This window comes from Furipterus horrens, unplaced genomic scaffold (genome assembly GCF_987537825.1).
Source record: "Furipterus horrens unplaced genomic scaffold, mFurHor1.1.pri manual_scaffold_7, whole genome shotgun sequence".
Lineage (NCBI taxonomy): Eukaryota > Metazoa > Chordata > Mammalia > Chiroptera > Furipteridae > Furipterus > Furipterus horrens.
The window spans coordinates 9,550,264-9,565,315 of record NW_028327177.1 but is presented as its reverse complement, the minus strand read 5'-3'; the positions used below and the strand labels follow the sequence as shown (position 1 = coordinate 9,565,315).

Genomic DNA, 15,052 nt, shown 5'->3' with positions numbered 1-15,052 from the left:
GGTTTTGAAAGGCAGACCAGACCCACCCACGGGATTTCTTATTGGCCCTTTAAATGTATTGCATGCCTTTCCCTGAGTAACCCGCGGGGCTGCGGGGGGGAGTGCGCAGCTGGTTGGCTGACTGCGGAGAAACCTCTGAAGGATCAGTTGATCTCATCTGGGCCGGGGTCAGAAATGGCTGAGAGTCTCAGACCATATAGATGAGGACGGTTTTCTCTTGATGTTGCAATCTTTATTTTAACATGTTTTTGTGTTTAGTTTTTGGAGTTGCCTAACAATATAATTTCAATTGAGGCTTAGTTGCAGCTCTTTTATTATAAACTGTAGAGAACATGATTTTTTTTTAAAAATTTATTTAAAGGCACTATCATTTTGCCTTAAGATTTCAGTGATTTTAAAAAAAAAGGAGTTTTCTATGACAGCCTAAAACCAAAATGATCCTAACCCAATGCTTGATGTTATTTTGAAATTGTTTTACCATAAAATTCTTACATTAGAAGATGTAACTCCAGCAGAGAATTTCAACATAGTTGCATAAATCATGTTTCATATTACAACTTGTTCTCTACTTGACTTCATTGAAATTAATAAAAGGACTCTTTCAGAAGGATCTGGTGAGTTAGCATCATTATTTAAAAAAAAAAAAAAAAGAGTAAAGAACTTACTCATAATGTATCCTGTGTTGTTAAGTTTTCAAAGTTAGCTATCTCGGCCACACCCAAAATTCTTTCAGAAGGCTGAAATCTACTTATTCATTTACTCTGGCTCAGAATTTTCTTCTCAATAAAGTAAAAAGTAAAAGAGCTGAGATAGATTTGAATTTTCCCTAAGATACATGATGATTTCATGAAGAACTTACATTTGGAAACTGACTTGCAGCCAAGTCTTGAATGTAACACATAATTCCTTATTCTGTGGTTTAAAAGATCCTTTAAAGTTGGGCTTTCTGACTTGGGCCTTGTGGGTGCTAAAAACATCCCCAAGGTGCTTTTTATATCCCAAAGGGTGCCACCTCCCCACCCTAGATCGAGAGGTGAGAGAATGCCAGTCCGCTGCAGCATCCCCAGTGCTGTGGTCACGAGGACCCTTACTGCTACATCGTGGAGGCCTGTGAGTGAATTATTTGGCCTAAACTTTGGCTCAACAAGATTGTCAACCAAGCCTTTTCAGTTTGTGAACCAGGGGCCAGTCTAAATGAGCCTCCGCATAGCCCTGTGGCCAGTGTGTTGTCATTGCAGTTACAGAGCTGTGTCTTGTCCATAGAAATGTATTAAGGTACATTTCTTCACACAGGACCTAGCATAAAATAGGCTCTCTATAAAAGCTCGTGAAATCTGACTTTATTCATAGGGTAAATATTACCACAGCTCACCTGATTTGGTTTGCAAACCTGTTTTTTTCCATTCAAACGTGTATTGAGGTCTTATTATATGCCTGAAACTGTGAGATATTTGAGACAAAAATACCAATAATCCCTCAAGAAGTACATTCTTAACTCAAGCAGATGTGCAAGTTATTAAAGACATTAATCATGCTTTTTAAAAATGTCCGGGCACAAGGATGTCATGAACTTGCAGTAGTAACATTTCTTTTTAACCAGTAACAGCTGGCGGCCTCCTTTGAGCTCTCGCTGTGTACCAGTTCTGTTCAAGGTGCTGTGAGGTCGGTGGTGGAATCTTCCCCATTTCACAAAGGAGGGTATTGAGGCTCACGGAGGTTGAGCAATGTGCCCAACTTCATATTCATGATTCAAACCCAGGAAACCTGGCTGCAGAATCCGTGCCCTTCCCCGTTACGTAAGCTGTCTCCTGTGGGCTGGCTGTGTGCAGGCAAAAGAAAGAACTCTTAAGAAGCAGGAGAAAATAGAAAGTCGGCACACCAGTGACAGTGTGATTGATCTCTGTTGTGGGACATTTGATTTTTTTTTTTTTTTTTTTAATGAGTGATTATTTTGAAGTACCTTTGCTAAAATCTTTGTTGCTAAAACGAAGTGTCTTCCTCAGTGGGCCGATGCCGAGAGTGATTTACCCCGTCGTCAGCATGTCTTTCTCAGGCTCTCAGCGCTCATCCCTAAACTGCGCTGAGTCTGAGGACTTCTGTGTCCCATGTTGCCCGAGAGCGGACCATCCGGTGCTGGGCTCTGCCCGGCAGGGGGCCCCGAGCGTGGGCGGGGCCTGGAACCTGCCAGGCGCACAGGAGCACTTCCCTTTCATCGAGGGGGCCGCCCTCTTCCATCCTGGGGGCTCCTTTGCGCTCTGACAGCCTCAAACCCAACCATTCTTTTTGGACAGTCAGCCCTGCTGCACCGTGTTTCAGAGCCCTGCGGGTCTTCTTTCTTTCTCGGCTTCGTCCGAGTGCATGAGAGCCCCGGGTGGCAGAGGTGACGGGACCAGTGCAGCCCCTTCCCGTGGCCTGTGGTCGCCAGTGCCCCGCTCAGGAGCGGGGGCCGAAGGCGCAGGGAGCGGAGACCCTTCCAGGAGGTCCTCTCCGCTCGTTCCGTTCATATTGTGCTTTGGGGCCCATGTATGGAGCAAGGCGCTTCCTCTTTGTTTCTTGATATATTTTACAAGAAAGTGTTTTCTCTGAACATGGGAGCCAACGATACTTGTTGGCCTAACAAAGCGATCTGCAAGGACATTTTCATTTTCACTTTAGGCAGCACAGCTTCGGGCCATTGCAGACAAATTCTCATACTGCTTGGTGAGGTGTAGAATAACACGCGTTAGGGAATGAGTGCGTTTTCTGGTAGCGTTTTCTTATTCTTCAAGTAATGGTGTCCAAAAGACGAATTAATAGACTTGTTACATTTGAATTGAAGTGGATCATCATGTCTCTGAAGTTGCCTTCCCTTAACCCACAGGTGGAACACTTCGTAACAGTTTTGATTCAGTACAGCCATTATACTTATTTGTAAAAAAGAATGTATAGAATTTCCTTCAAGGAAACCAGAAACAAGCATTTATTCTTGAGCTTTATGTGGCACATGACACGGGCATATTGGGATGCGCTGTGGAAATAAATGCGTTCCCACCCTGAGGACATTACCACCTGACTAAATATTCTTGTGGCTCAGCCTTTTGTGGACTTTTCTTTCAAACACGTCCAGTCTTGACTTTTTAAAATAACATTTTATAAATTTGCCAGAAAGGGAAGGTGACCATACAATTATCAGATGGTGGATTCTCATCATGGGACATCCGCGTGGGTCATTTGTAACTAAAGACAGTGCATCCTTTGTAATTGAAGACAGTGCAAATGAGGACATGGGATGGCCGGGCACAGAAAGTAGAGAGGTGAACAGCTGCTGCCTCTGCTCTGTGCCCTCGTATCTGTAGCCAGGATCAGTTCTAGATCTCATACCTGATGCAGGGGTGGGGAAGAGCAGGGTGGAGGGGGGCGGGGGGGGCGGTTGGCAAGCCAGCCTGAGCCTTGCAGGCCACCCTAGATTAATGCTCTCCTAGGTTTTCACTTCCTATCTCCTGAGGAAGGATTGTCGGAGGGCCAGTGGGAGTGACTCTTAAGAATAAAAATGTGGTTTTGGGAGGGGTAGAAAAGAGAGAGAATTGGAGGAATAAGCACAAATGGGGGACAAAATTTAGGGAGGAAGACAAAGGAGAGGAAGAGACAACTTTCCCTGTCCCCCTTACTCTCCCTATTTGGCAATCTGGTTATTTCTGCTTTCTTCCTTAGCTTCCTCTTTTCTCTGCCCCTTCCATGACACTGCCCTTCCAAATGTGTTCTCTCCTCCCTGTCTCTCATCCTTTTGTGTTGTTCCAAACTCTCTACCCTGCATCATTTTCCTGTAGGGGCCCTGCCCCTCTTGCAGAGGGGTCCACTGGCAGGTGCCACATTCACAGCCATGTCTGGCACAGTCCGAAGCCCCTGCGGTCACTCAGTATCAGTTTTAGAATCAGTCTTTACTATTTAACAAGCTCAACCAGACTTTCTAGGTTCCCTTCAAGTCAGAATGACCCTTGCACTCATCCCTGTCCGTGTTCCAATCGCGTGGCCAATCTCCAGATCCATGGGATAGGGGACAGGAGAAGACCTGCCTTGTCACAGATATGATGATAGCCATTTTGTAAACGGCAATCCATCAGTTCTGCAGGTTGACCGTGAGAAAGTGGAGGGATGTTTCCTGATGCGAGGACAGGGTAGCTGTGGCTCAGAACAAGCCACACAAAGGACATGTGGTTGAGCTGAATGCCAGCCGAGTCCTCCTCGAACCTCCAGAGCTGGTGCTTTGCTCCCTACCGGATTCCGAATCAGATGTTTACTTACTCTGCTTTTTTTATAATTAAGGAAAAACACTTCTTAATACTTTTTCCTAAACTAAAGCATTAACTCTTGGTTTTAAATGATGTCTACTCTCTGTTAATATTTACTCGCTAGTATATTCATGGATAAGAATTGATATTATAAATTTTTTAAATCAGTTTAATAAGTTAAAAATGATATTTTATATGTACTCAATATGAAGTATCAAAATGCACCATTTTTTAGTTCATTTCTTTGTTATTTTTAATTTATGTATTATAAATATTAAGTAATGGTATTTTTTTTAGGTAGAAGTTATTTTATAAAAGTTACTTCAAACATTGAAACAAGTGATTGGTGTGTTTTTTCGGGTAAAAATTTATTTCTTTTGAAAATGTTTTGATACATTTATTTATTCAGTCAGCAGACATGTATTAAACCCCTTCGAGTACAAGGTGTTAATTGCTGAGAATAAAAAGAAGAAAAGCATGCTTTCTGCCTTCAAGAAGCTTATAATTCATGCAGGTAACATACATAGAAACCTAATTTTATATTTAATATAAATGTAGTAATATTATAAGTCCTGGCTGGTTTGGCTCAGTGGATTGAGCGTCGACCTGCGAGCTAAGTGTCGCTGGTTCGATCTTCCAGTCAGGGCACATCAGAGAAGGAAAACTCTGACTCCAAAAAACCTCCGCTGCCTTGCGGCATACCTCTTCAGGGGAAAGGCTAAGGGAGTAAACCCCGACAGAAAATCCGGAGCCGGAGTCCCTAAGGCGGTTTGACGTTGTAGTCAACACCGGCAACTCCTGCGGCGCACCTGAAGCCAAGCTGTATTGACTCTGTCTTTCCCCTTGGATCCTTCAGCTGCGAAGAGAGGGGGGGTCTGCTGCATGGGCAACAGCAGACCCTCCATATCACCCTGCCCAGGCTCTGTAGCTTTAGCTTCACTGGAGAGGACACTCCAGCGTCATCGCAAGATGTCGATTTAACACGGGAGGAGACATATACCGTGTCACTCCCGAGTCGGACTGCACAGCCATTCTCGGCGGTGCAGATAGACTCTTAAGAAGCTACACCATCGTCTCTCGAGACGGATGGCTGCCGACGAGTAATATTATAACACAAGAAATAAATACTAAAGTGAAGCTGCAAGCCATGTGCAGGGAGAACTCAAAGGAAAAGTGGTTCATCCTGATCAGTGGATAAAGGGAAGACTTCCTGGAAGACTTGACATTTGAGCTGGGCCTTGAGGCATGGTTACAATTTCACTTGGAGGAGAGGGAGTCAAGTGCCTGTGAGGCTGAGGGTGTTGTATGATCAGAACCACAGAAAGGTGGGAATGCAGGTCATATTTGAGTAAGGTGGGTGTTCCAGAGGGGCTGGTGTGTAATGTGCCGGGATCATGGCGGGGCAGGTGTAAGGGGAGCGAGGCAGGTGCATTTGTAGCAGAGCAAGAAGGGGTCAAAAAGCTGCTGATCCCTTCGTGTGTGCCTGGCTCTGTGCTAAGTTCTTTTCCGTACACAATCTCACTTGATTTACATAACAGTTTTGTGAGCTATCAATTTCATCACTCAGAGGTGGAAATAAAAGTTCAGAAAGCCTAAGTAATTCCCCCCAAAGTCACAAAGCTTGTAAAACTCAAGCCTAGGCCTGAAGTTGATGTCTTTTTTCCCCCTACTACTTTCCTAGGTTCAGCTAAGAGTATAGAGAGCCCTGAAAACTACTTTAAGGGGTCTGGTTAATTTTGTAGGTAGTGCTGCTTTTTGGTAAGTGATATCTGACTAGTGAAGATACTTCTAGTGGCAGAGTGAAGGATGAGCTGCAAAAAGATATCGCGAGAAGGGAGACAAGACAGAAAACTACCGCAGACATCCAAGCAAGGCACAGAGAGTCAGAGCGGCTGCGCTGCCGGTGGACGTTCGGCGCGGGGCGCGGGGAAAGAGACAGAGAGCTTAAGCATTTAGCACACTGGTGTCCAAGGACAGTGAGGAAGCCCAGGCTGGGTTCCTGGCTTTAACTTTCTTTAAAAAAAGCACACACCCTTAATAGTTAAATACTTTTGAGCATGTACCCAGAACAAACGTCTTAATATTTTACCCCCTCCCCAGAGGATTTTCTTGTGCATACCCATTTTAGAGATCACTGGAATTAAGGAGAGCTTGGCAGGAGGGAAGGGTAGAATCGAATGACAGTTGGGCTTTGTCCACATACTAATTTTGAGATGCTACAAGGATTGCGGTCATTCGAAGATGCTTCATACCAAGTTTCAAGTGCATATTCAAGGTTACAGAAGGAAAATGATACCAAGCTTATGTTCCGGTGGAATTCAGCTTTATCCTCAAAATAGAGTTCAGTATTTTTTCCCAGTACTACCTTCTGCATAATTGTGAATTAAAAGGGAGTCTGTTTTATATTATTTTTTAGCTCATATCTGTTTTAGTGTTTTATCATTTGCTTCTCAACTAAATATTTACAAATTTTTAGAGACGTTGTCCTCGGTAGTCTAAATTAAAGAGTGAGTATTCTTAAAATAGATTTTTTGTGTAATCTAAGACAGGAAGATCTTTTCGAAGACCTGGTGGATAGTAGTTTGTTGACCTACTCAGACTTGTTTAGAATACTCAAAGGTATCAAGCCTAAATGTGTCCTCCGAACAAAGAGATTCACCCACAGAGCAGAATGTCTTTATAAATGGCTTATGCTTTGTAATAACTTTCTCAGAAGTGTAATTCTCACTTCCTTCTGGCCAATCCTTTGTTACTGAATTAATACCTATAAAACTTAGCCCAGAAAACTTTTAATGTACTAAGACCCTGCAATTATATAATTAAAGGCACAGATACTAGTTGGTGTTTTGGGGTTGGTTCAATTTGGTTTGATTTTAAATAAGATTACTATTTTTTCAACCTTCAGCCAGTAAAATCTATTATCATTGACATTCAGAGCATGTTTTCCTTTGGGAAAGTAAGGATGAGAAACAGCTGTGGTTTCTCCAAATCTGGTAAAGTCCAATTAACTTTCTTCTTTTTGTGTATTTTCTATTCAATGTCAGTGTCAGTAACCTTGATGAATATTTATTGAATACCCAATGAATAGTAGTGCTATTGTAAACTGATCACATGCTGATGTAGAAAAGCCATATTATTTTTTTATTGCTAAATGGATAAAAGGCACATGGAACTTACAAGACTGGGTCAAGTTCACCAAATGAGTCTTTGGTGTAATTGGGCAAAATGGATTCTCAAAACAAGTACCTGAAAATGGAAACCTTCCTGATGGAGGAAATGGCAAAGCAAAATCCGGCCCATTGGGTCTCCCTAATCCGTCCCCTGCCTTTCTTAGACAGCAGGGGGCAGCAGCATGAGCTATTAGTACCCATGGATTCATCTGCTTTTGCCAGCTCTTCCCTTCACGGAGTCTGTACACAGCAGGTACAACTGCCCTGGATGGACAGCAAACTGTCGAGATAGAAGACTGAGGCACTGAACAAAATCACAGTGTGGATCCGTGGTTAATAAAAATCACAACATCTAATTTTACGTCTAACACATTATCCTGTTCTCTTGCTTTTTAAGTCTTTATTCTAGAGGACAAATATTTAGGACCATGAGTCATAGAGTAAACTCTATAGACTCAGGATGTTTATCGTTGTTTTACAGGTAGCAGCAGGATGATCCAATAGACAGGAAGTCCTGTGCCACATAATGTGAGTTAGTACATGTGAGTGAATGATCGCTGACATCCCTTCAAGAAAACAACTTGTTTTCATAGCTTATCAGTGAGTTCACAGTCTGTTGCTGTTTTGTATTTGGCTAGCGTGCAACAGGTCAGCTATTGCAAGAGCAAAGTGGTAGAGCATTGTAAGACCTCTGGTTCTGCCACTTTAATATTGAAAGGTACCCAGAGACCAGCCTCTTTAAAGGCTTTCTTGTTCCCTGGAACAGAGTTTTTGTTTCCTTTTTTGAACTCTGCATGATAGAACTCTGATCATACTCATCATAGCACTTTTGTACAATGTAGGTTGCAACCCATCAGTGAAGAATGAAGTCATTGTAAAAGGCTGTGACCAGCATTTTATTAAAAAGGAAAAGGTTACTGAATGGGGTACATTAGAAAATACTACAGTATACCATGGCCAGGTAGCTCAGTTGGTTAGAGCATTGTCCCCATATGTCAAGGTTGTGGGTTCAATTCCCCGGTCAGGGCACACATACAAGAATTAACTAATGAATACATAAATAAGTAAAACAACAAACGGATATCTCTTTCTCTCTTTTCCCCCATCTCCCCCTCTCTCCCTTCCTCTCTTTAAAAATCTGCACTATTTTTAAAAGAAAGAAAATACAGTATGCATCATGCATAGGAAGAGAATTGTTTCATGAAACTTTTGTTTCATTTAAACTTTTTTTTATATCTGTTGCATGGTAATGTAAAATATATTTCTTACTGCAGGTCACGGTTAAGAAGTTTTTTGAAAAGCACTTCACTGTAGCATGAATCACATCACCATGTAATTATCAGTTTATAAACCTGTTCTCTCTACTAGACTACACACCTCTTGGAAGAAGGAATTACTTTTTGTCTCCTAATTCCTAATGCCTAGGTCAGAACTGACTGACACATACTGTATATTCAGGAAATGTGTGTGGAATGAAAATGGAATGAAAGCCACTTAACTTCTCTGGGCTTCGTATTTCTTTTTCATAAATTAAAATGTTAACCATGGCATCTTGGTGTTATTGTGAAGGTCCGTTGAGGTAATAGATGTGAAAGTGCTTTGTATAAGTGCTATGCATGTAACAAGGATTATTGTCTGGTAAGATTTTTGTTATGGTTGGGCACATAAACCTCAGGAGTTCTTGAAGTCATAACTCAGTGTTATAAAGATGACATATTTATTGCTCTACTATTAATAGTACCGAGATGGCCCTTTTTAGGTATTGAGTTAGGAGACAATCCTGAAAAATTAGGTATGTGCCTTTTTTAGACTTCTTATTATAGAACATTTCAACATATGAAGTAGGCACAATAAAAGGCGAACTTCTGTGTACTTATCCCCACCTTCAACAAGCGACAAGTCACAGCCAATTTTGTTTCAGAGTCCTCTCCTACCTGCCCTTTTCCATATTACTGTGAAAGTGTGTTCCTTCCTCCTCCTCCTCCCCCTCCCCCTCTGTTTTTATCTTTTTAAGTAAGCATAAGTAGTCTTAACATTTCTTTTAAAATACGATCTTAAGTACAAAGCACTGTCGGTTGGCAGTGTAGACCGAAGTCCCCTGTAGTGCTGTGGGAATGAGCTGTACTCTCACAGGAACTAGCAGGTAACCAAGATACTGTATTTCCCAAGATTTTCATATGATGGTGACCCACTGCATTGCAAAACGGTGATCACATTCCAGAGGCGTAACTAGTTCTGAAGGCTTAGTTACACAATTGCCACTCTTTGTCATCTTCTACGGGGCTGTGGCCTTACAGAAAAGAAGTCTGAAGCATGACAGATCACTTTTAAGCTTTTAAAAATTTTATTTTGTACCATGTCATAGCCCTCAAGCTTTCGACCTCTAGCTAGGCAACACAGAGTAACCAGCTGAGCTTTTGGAATGCCGTAAAGCTGTAATAAATGCCGCTTTAAGACGACAGTCCAGGGTTGTAACGTGTAACTCAGAAGCCAGAATCCACTGAGGAGAAAAGAATTTTTAAAACACAGTAAATCAGTATCACTTCTATGAATAATTTTTCTTGATCTCTCTTGCTTTTCATAATTTCATGATTTGGGCCTTTATATAATACAAATACAAATAATTTTAAATCCTAAGGATGTTTAATTCTGTCAGATATTTTACTTATGTCAAATGTGGGATTTTTTATTTTTAACAATGTATTGCTAAGTTTTGCCCACTGCAACCATTAAGTAGTCGGTAACTTTGCATGTTTCAATTGTTTTAAGGTTTTTATGCATTCCTGAAAATAGTTTTTCAAAATAAAATGAATATAAATGCACTTTTATCTTAAAATATGTCAAGCCATATTTGTACTAATACAAGGAGATGATGGCCCCACACCAGGGGGGGAGGGTAGTGGATCAAGAGTGAGAGGGAGGGGAGGCGAAACCCACATGGTTGGAGTGTCGTGACCCCACCACGAAGATCACACGTCTAGACCATCCCACAGGTCTCCCCTGCTGGAAGCCTAGAGATCACCATCTTTTCCTTGTTTATTCCCTGCATCTAACAAATAGATCTCTGTTGGTTATTTATTTAGAAAAATCCCTGGGTTTTAGCTTTTCCACTCCCATGATTAGGATATCAGTTCTGATCCTTATCAACATATCTCTGGACTGTAATTGCAGTTGAGAAGAAATGGACTCGTGCATTTGACTGTGGCACTTTCTGTACATGTAATCCCTATAAGAATCCTGAGAGGCAGGAACATATCTGCATTTTTCAGCTTGTGAAAACTGACTAAGCTCTTTCAAGGATGTTATATTGCTAAGGAAATCTCCTTGCTCTGAGGCTTTCTTCCCCTATAGTGCATTTTATACAAGAACACTGGGATAATCTCCTTAAAATGTAATTTTAATATAATAACAATAAAACCTACAATTATTGATCTCGCACTTACAAATGACTGGGGACTTCTCATGCTGGACCTCATTCTGCACAAATTACTCCATGAGGCTAATATTATCTGATGTCATGACCTTGCACAGTAAGTAACCTGAAATGGCTTCTATTTCCCATCAAACAGATCATAAGTCCTTAATGTCGATGACAGTTCATAGTTTAGGCTATGTCTCTGTTTTGTCCACTTAATCATGTCTCTCAGCGTCAGCTGGCCTTAGTCTTAGGTGAACTTCCCTGTGGTCCCCTTCAGTTACCACCCTCATTTCCTTTCTAATGTCCACTCAAAACAGAGCTGTCACCCCTTTTCGCCACCCCTGCTCTCCCATTTAAACTCTCCCCGTCCTACCATGCCCGTTTCACGTCCTGCCTTTCTGAAGAAGCCTTCCCCAGTCAGTTGTCTCCCTACCTATTTTTTCCTTCTTGATTTCCTTCATCAGATATGTTTCCCTTGAATATAATTTAAAGTTTCCCCCTAAATGTAAAAGTAATATATGCTTCCTGTGGAAGTATGATATAGGATATTTGAAAGTGAAAAGATAACTTCCGGCTTGCCTGTCCTAGTCTGGGGGAATACCCACTGCTGTGTGTCTTTATAGAGTTCTGTTTCTGTGCATAAACAAGGATGCTCTTGGGCACATAGATGTGGGCACGCCTATTTACAGACATGGGAGATAAATGTAGTTACATTTATACACGGACACCATCCTACAAATTTTTCTTCGCTTGACAGTATATCTTGGAAATTTTTTCATGTCAATGAATATAAGGAATTTCATTTAAGCATCTCTCTTTATGCCTCAAATTGTTTCGTGTCAAATTATTTTATGCATGTACATCATATCTTCCTTCACAAAAAGAAAATGGAAACACTTCAAGGGCAGGAGTACTTACATATATAGGCTCTTTCTTCTCTGTCCGTTTATTCTTTACTCTCTCCACATTTACTGCGTATTTCACATATTTCATACTTGTGCTTCAGGAAATCAAGACGTTTGACTCTCATAACCCCTAAGGAGTTAGGATCTAGCGGATAAGAATCTACATTTACACACATAACTGCAACACAGGGAAGAAATTGAGAAGTGACACAGATTTCTGTTACTGGACATATGGCCGATTAGGTCATTTGAACAGTCCTGCTGGAAATAATTGACCCTGTTGACTATGTATAAGAAGACAACCTCATAACAACAAAGGGCTGAAAGGATAAGGAATTAAAGGCCAGAGTCCAAGGAAAAGCGAGAGTGTAGAAAGGCTTAGAGAGAGGAAGCGGCTCTTGCCCTGAGGGTGTTTCTGGCAAATTTGAACTGTGTCTGTCTCATAAGTAGGAAAACTCAACAGAAAACTGGGGAATGATTAACATAAAGTTCAGATAATGGAGAGGGTAGGCGCATGCAACAAGTTTCTGGGGTGCTCAGAATTTCCTATTTATTGACCTAGTGGTAGCTATCCAGGATGATTTATTTTCTAAACTGAGTATATTTCTTTTGTGCACTCTTCTATATACATATTGTAATTTACAACAAGGAATTAAAACTGAAAGAATAAGTTATGAGACTATATCTATACATATGTGTGTGTATATATGTATATATACACACACAATCATCCCACCCGTGTGTATGTTATACATGTGCATGTGTATGTGTGTAATATATAAATGGGATGTATAATACATGTTTTACATGTTGATATAATAAATATATAAATTTATGTTTATATATAAATATGCATGCGTTGGGGAATGCGAAACTGTGTGTGTGTGTGTGTTTCATATACAGGGAAAAAAGGTCTGGAAGAGTGTTCACAAATTACTGAGGGCAACCTTGAGAGGTAGAAAAAGCATGGAGAAGTAGCAAGGAAGGAACTTATTTTTGTGCTTCATACCACTGTTGTTAATTTTTCTTTTAAATATTCTTTTTATTTAGCATTTTTTTAAAGTCAGATTTTAAGGAAGATATGGCTTCTGTCTCTGCCCCTAGATATAAAAGCACTCCCTCTACTATGCTCCATACCACCTGACACAGTATCTTTAAAAACAAAGCAAAGAAGCACGTCTTGTTCCTTTGCTAGGTTATAAGCTGTTAAGAGAACAAGACAGTGTCGTGTGCATCTTTATATTTCTTGTGCCTAGTAAGTCCTGGTACACAGTAGAAGGTCTGTAAATACTAGAGAGAGATGGGTGAATAAATGTACCTTAAGAAGAATCTAGGGATGTGGGCATCCAGTAGATGTAACTTTTTATTAGAGGCTCTTGTTATATTTTTTGAGAATTATTTTGTACCTGGCACAGCAGTGGGCATAAAGTTGGCACAGTGAATACAGGTTGATTTGAATTTGACACTTTGTGGAACCTGTAGGCAAATGTGGAGTCTACCATGCAGTGCCCCTCTGGATCCCAGAAAACAGGAATATGAAAATAGCATCTGAAAATTAAACTAAGAAAACGACACCTAACAGATTAAATCCAAGAGAAGCAATGTGGTCGTAAGAGACATGAAGACGCCTTGGGCAGTAAGATTTGACTGTAACCTAACTGAGGGTTATAACTGACATCTTAAAAACACATACTCATAGACAATCTCCATCAGAAGAGCATTTTCTCTGTCTCCAAAACAGAGGAAAAGAAAAGCTATTAATGCAATAGTCATGATGCCTGACGAGGCACTCTCTGACCGATGCATCTGCCAGGCGGAGCTCAGCATCCCTAGCTGCCTGGCAGGTGGGTGACCTGGTCACAGAGAGCGGCAGAGCCTCATGCCATTTGTCCTGGAATCCTGCATAATTGACTCCACTTGCTCTGCCTCTGTGCGCACCAAGCTTCCCTCCGGTAATTTGCCTTCCCGAGGAGACAAGTCACTCAGGCTGATACAGACATTCAGTGTGCCTGATTCTTCTGTTATTCATTGTGAATAATAAAGTCGCTTTCGTCTTTTCTTTGTTAACACATCAGTGTCTTGTGAGTTTTGTTAGCCTGAGTCTGCATACCTGGGTCCAGTCAATGAGGTCGGGTATCAGAGTTTGCAAGGCTCATCGAGGTGAATGTTACCTTGTGGCGTCTATTGGAGTGGACCGCTGGATTTTCCAGGTGATGCCCATTTGTGTCGTCCGGCTCCACGTCTCCATTCCATTCCACACTTCACGAGACTAATTCTTCTCAAAAGTATTATGTTAACGTCTTAATCACGTGCACATTTCAGTTAGAGAGCCCCAAATATTCTCTCAGTGACAATAGATCCTTTTCCTCTGGTGAGTATTATCTATTTGGATTTGCAAATTTCACACCAGTATGGATGGGTGGGAAATTTACTGGCGGGGCCCCATTGCAAGGACCTCCAAACACTCATTTCCAGTTCTGCCTTCTCAGCCTCCTCTGGCTTCGCTTCTGCCTCTCATCTCATTGTGAGCATTGATCCTGGCACCACACTCGGTCACTTCCTAACCTGGTCTCTCTTGCAGCGGGGAGACCTACGGAAGATGGAGGATACAGTGAGTCCGACCAGATTAAGGATAAGGAAGCCAGTAGAGCAGGCCGTGAACGAGGTTATAGACTTTTTTCTTCCGTTCTCATCCTTCTCTCTTCCCTCAGAATAGCCCCAGCTGCTTTTGGAAGGGTTTCAGGTCTCACACACCGCTATGGAAAAAACAAAGCTCAGGTTCTCAATGACACATTTGGCTCGTCTGTGGATATAATGGTACTTACACCAGATTTTAAGAAATCATTAACAGTTTCTTGCTGAAGAGGCTATCAGAGTAGATAACAGGGCAAAAAAAACCAATACAACTCTTAAGTGAATCCTGGAATTTTTAAAAAATGAACTGTTCCATCGAATAAATAGACTACTCGGTGGGACTTTGTTGATCATCAGTTTTTCCCCCTCTCTTCTATTCCTCCTCCCCCCCGCACTCCAAATCCCAGCCAGAATAACTGACGGCGACATTTCACTGTACATTTACCAGGAATGTCCACAAAACAATCCTCAATTGTCACTGTGGTTTAAACAGATTAGAACCTCACCAAAATTTCAGATAGGATAGGTAAATAGAAAATCTTGAAAAGACTTTTTTTTTTCCAAACTTGGTTCCTAAGAAATTATTGTTTTAAAAAAAAAAAATCACAGTTTTGTTCATTTATACAATTAGATACTATTGGATTATTAGTACGTCTA

General features: G+C 41.3%; 1 protein-coding gene across 2 annotated transcripts in view; it reads left to right on the top strand.

Moving 5' to 3' along the window:
• Nucleotides 1–15,052, top strand: part of NSMCE2 (NSE2 SUMO ligase component of SMC5/6 complex) — a 211,595-nt gene that overhangs the window by 100,764 nt on the left and 95,779 nt on the right. The window contains exon 5 of one of the 2 annotated variants that reach the window (XM_090283373.1): nt 14,343–14,426. The exons of the other annotated variant lie outside the window; for it this stretch is intronic. Coding sequence (XP_090139499.1) covers nt 14,343–14,426 — 84 coding nt within the window. The remainder of the gene's footprint in view (nt 1–14,342; nt 14,427–15,052) is intronic. 2 annotated transcript variants of the gene reach the window in all.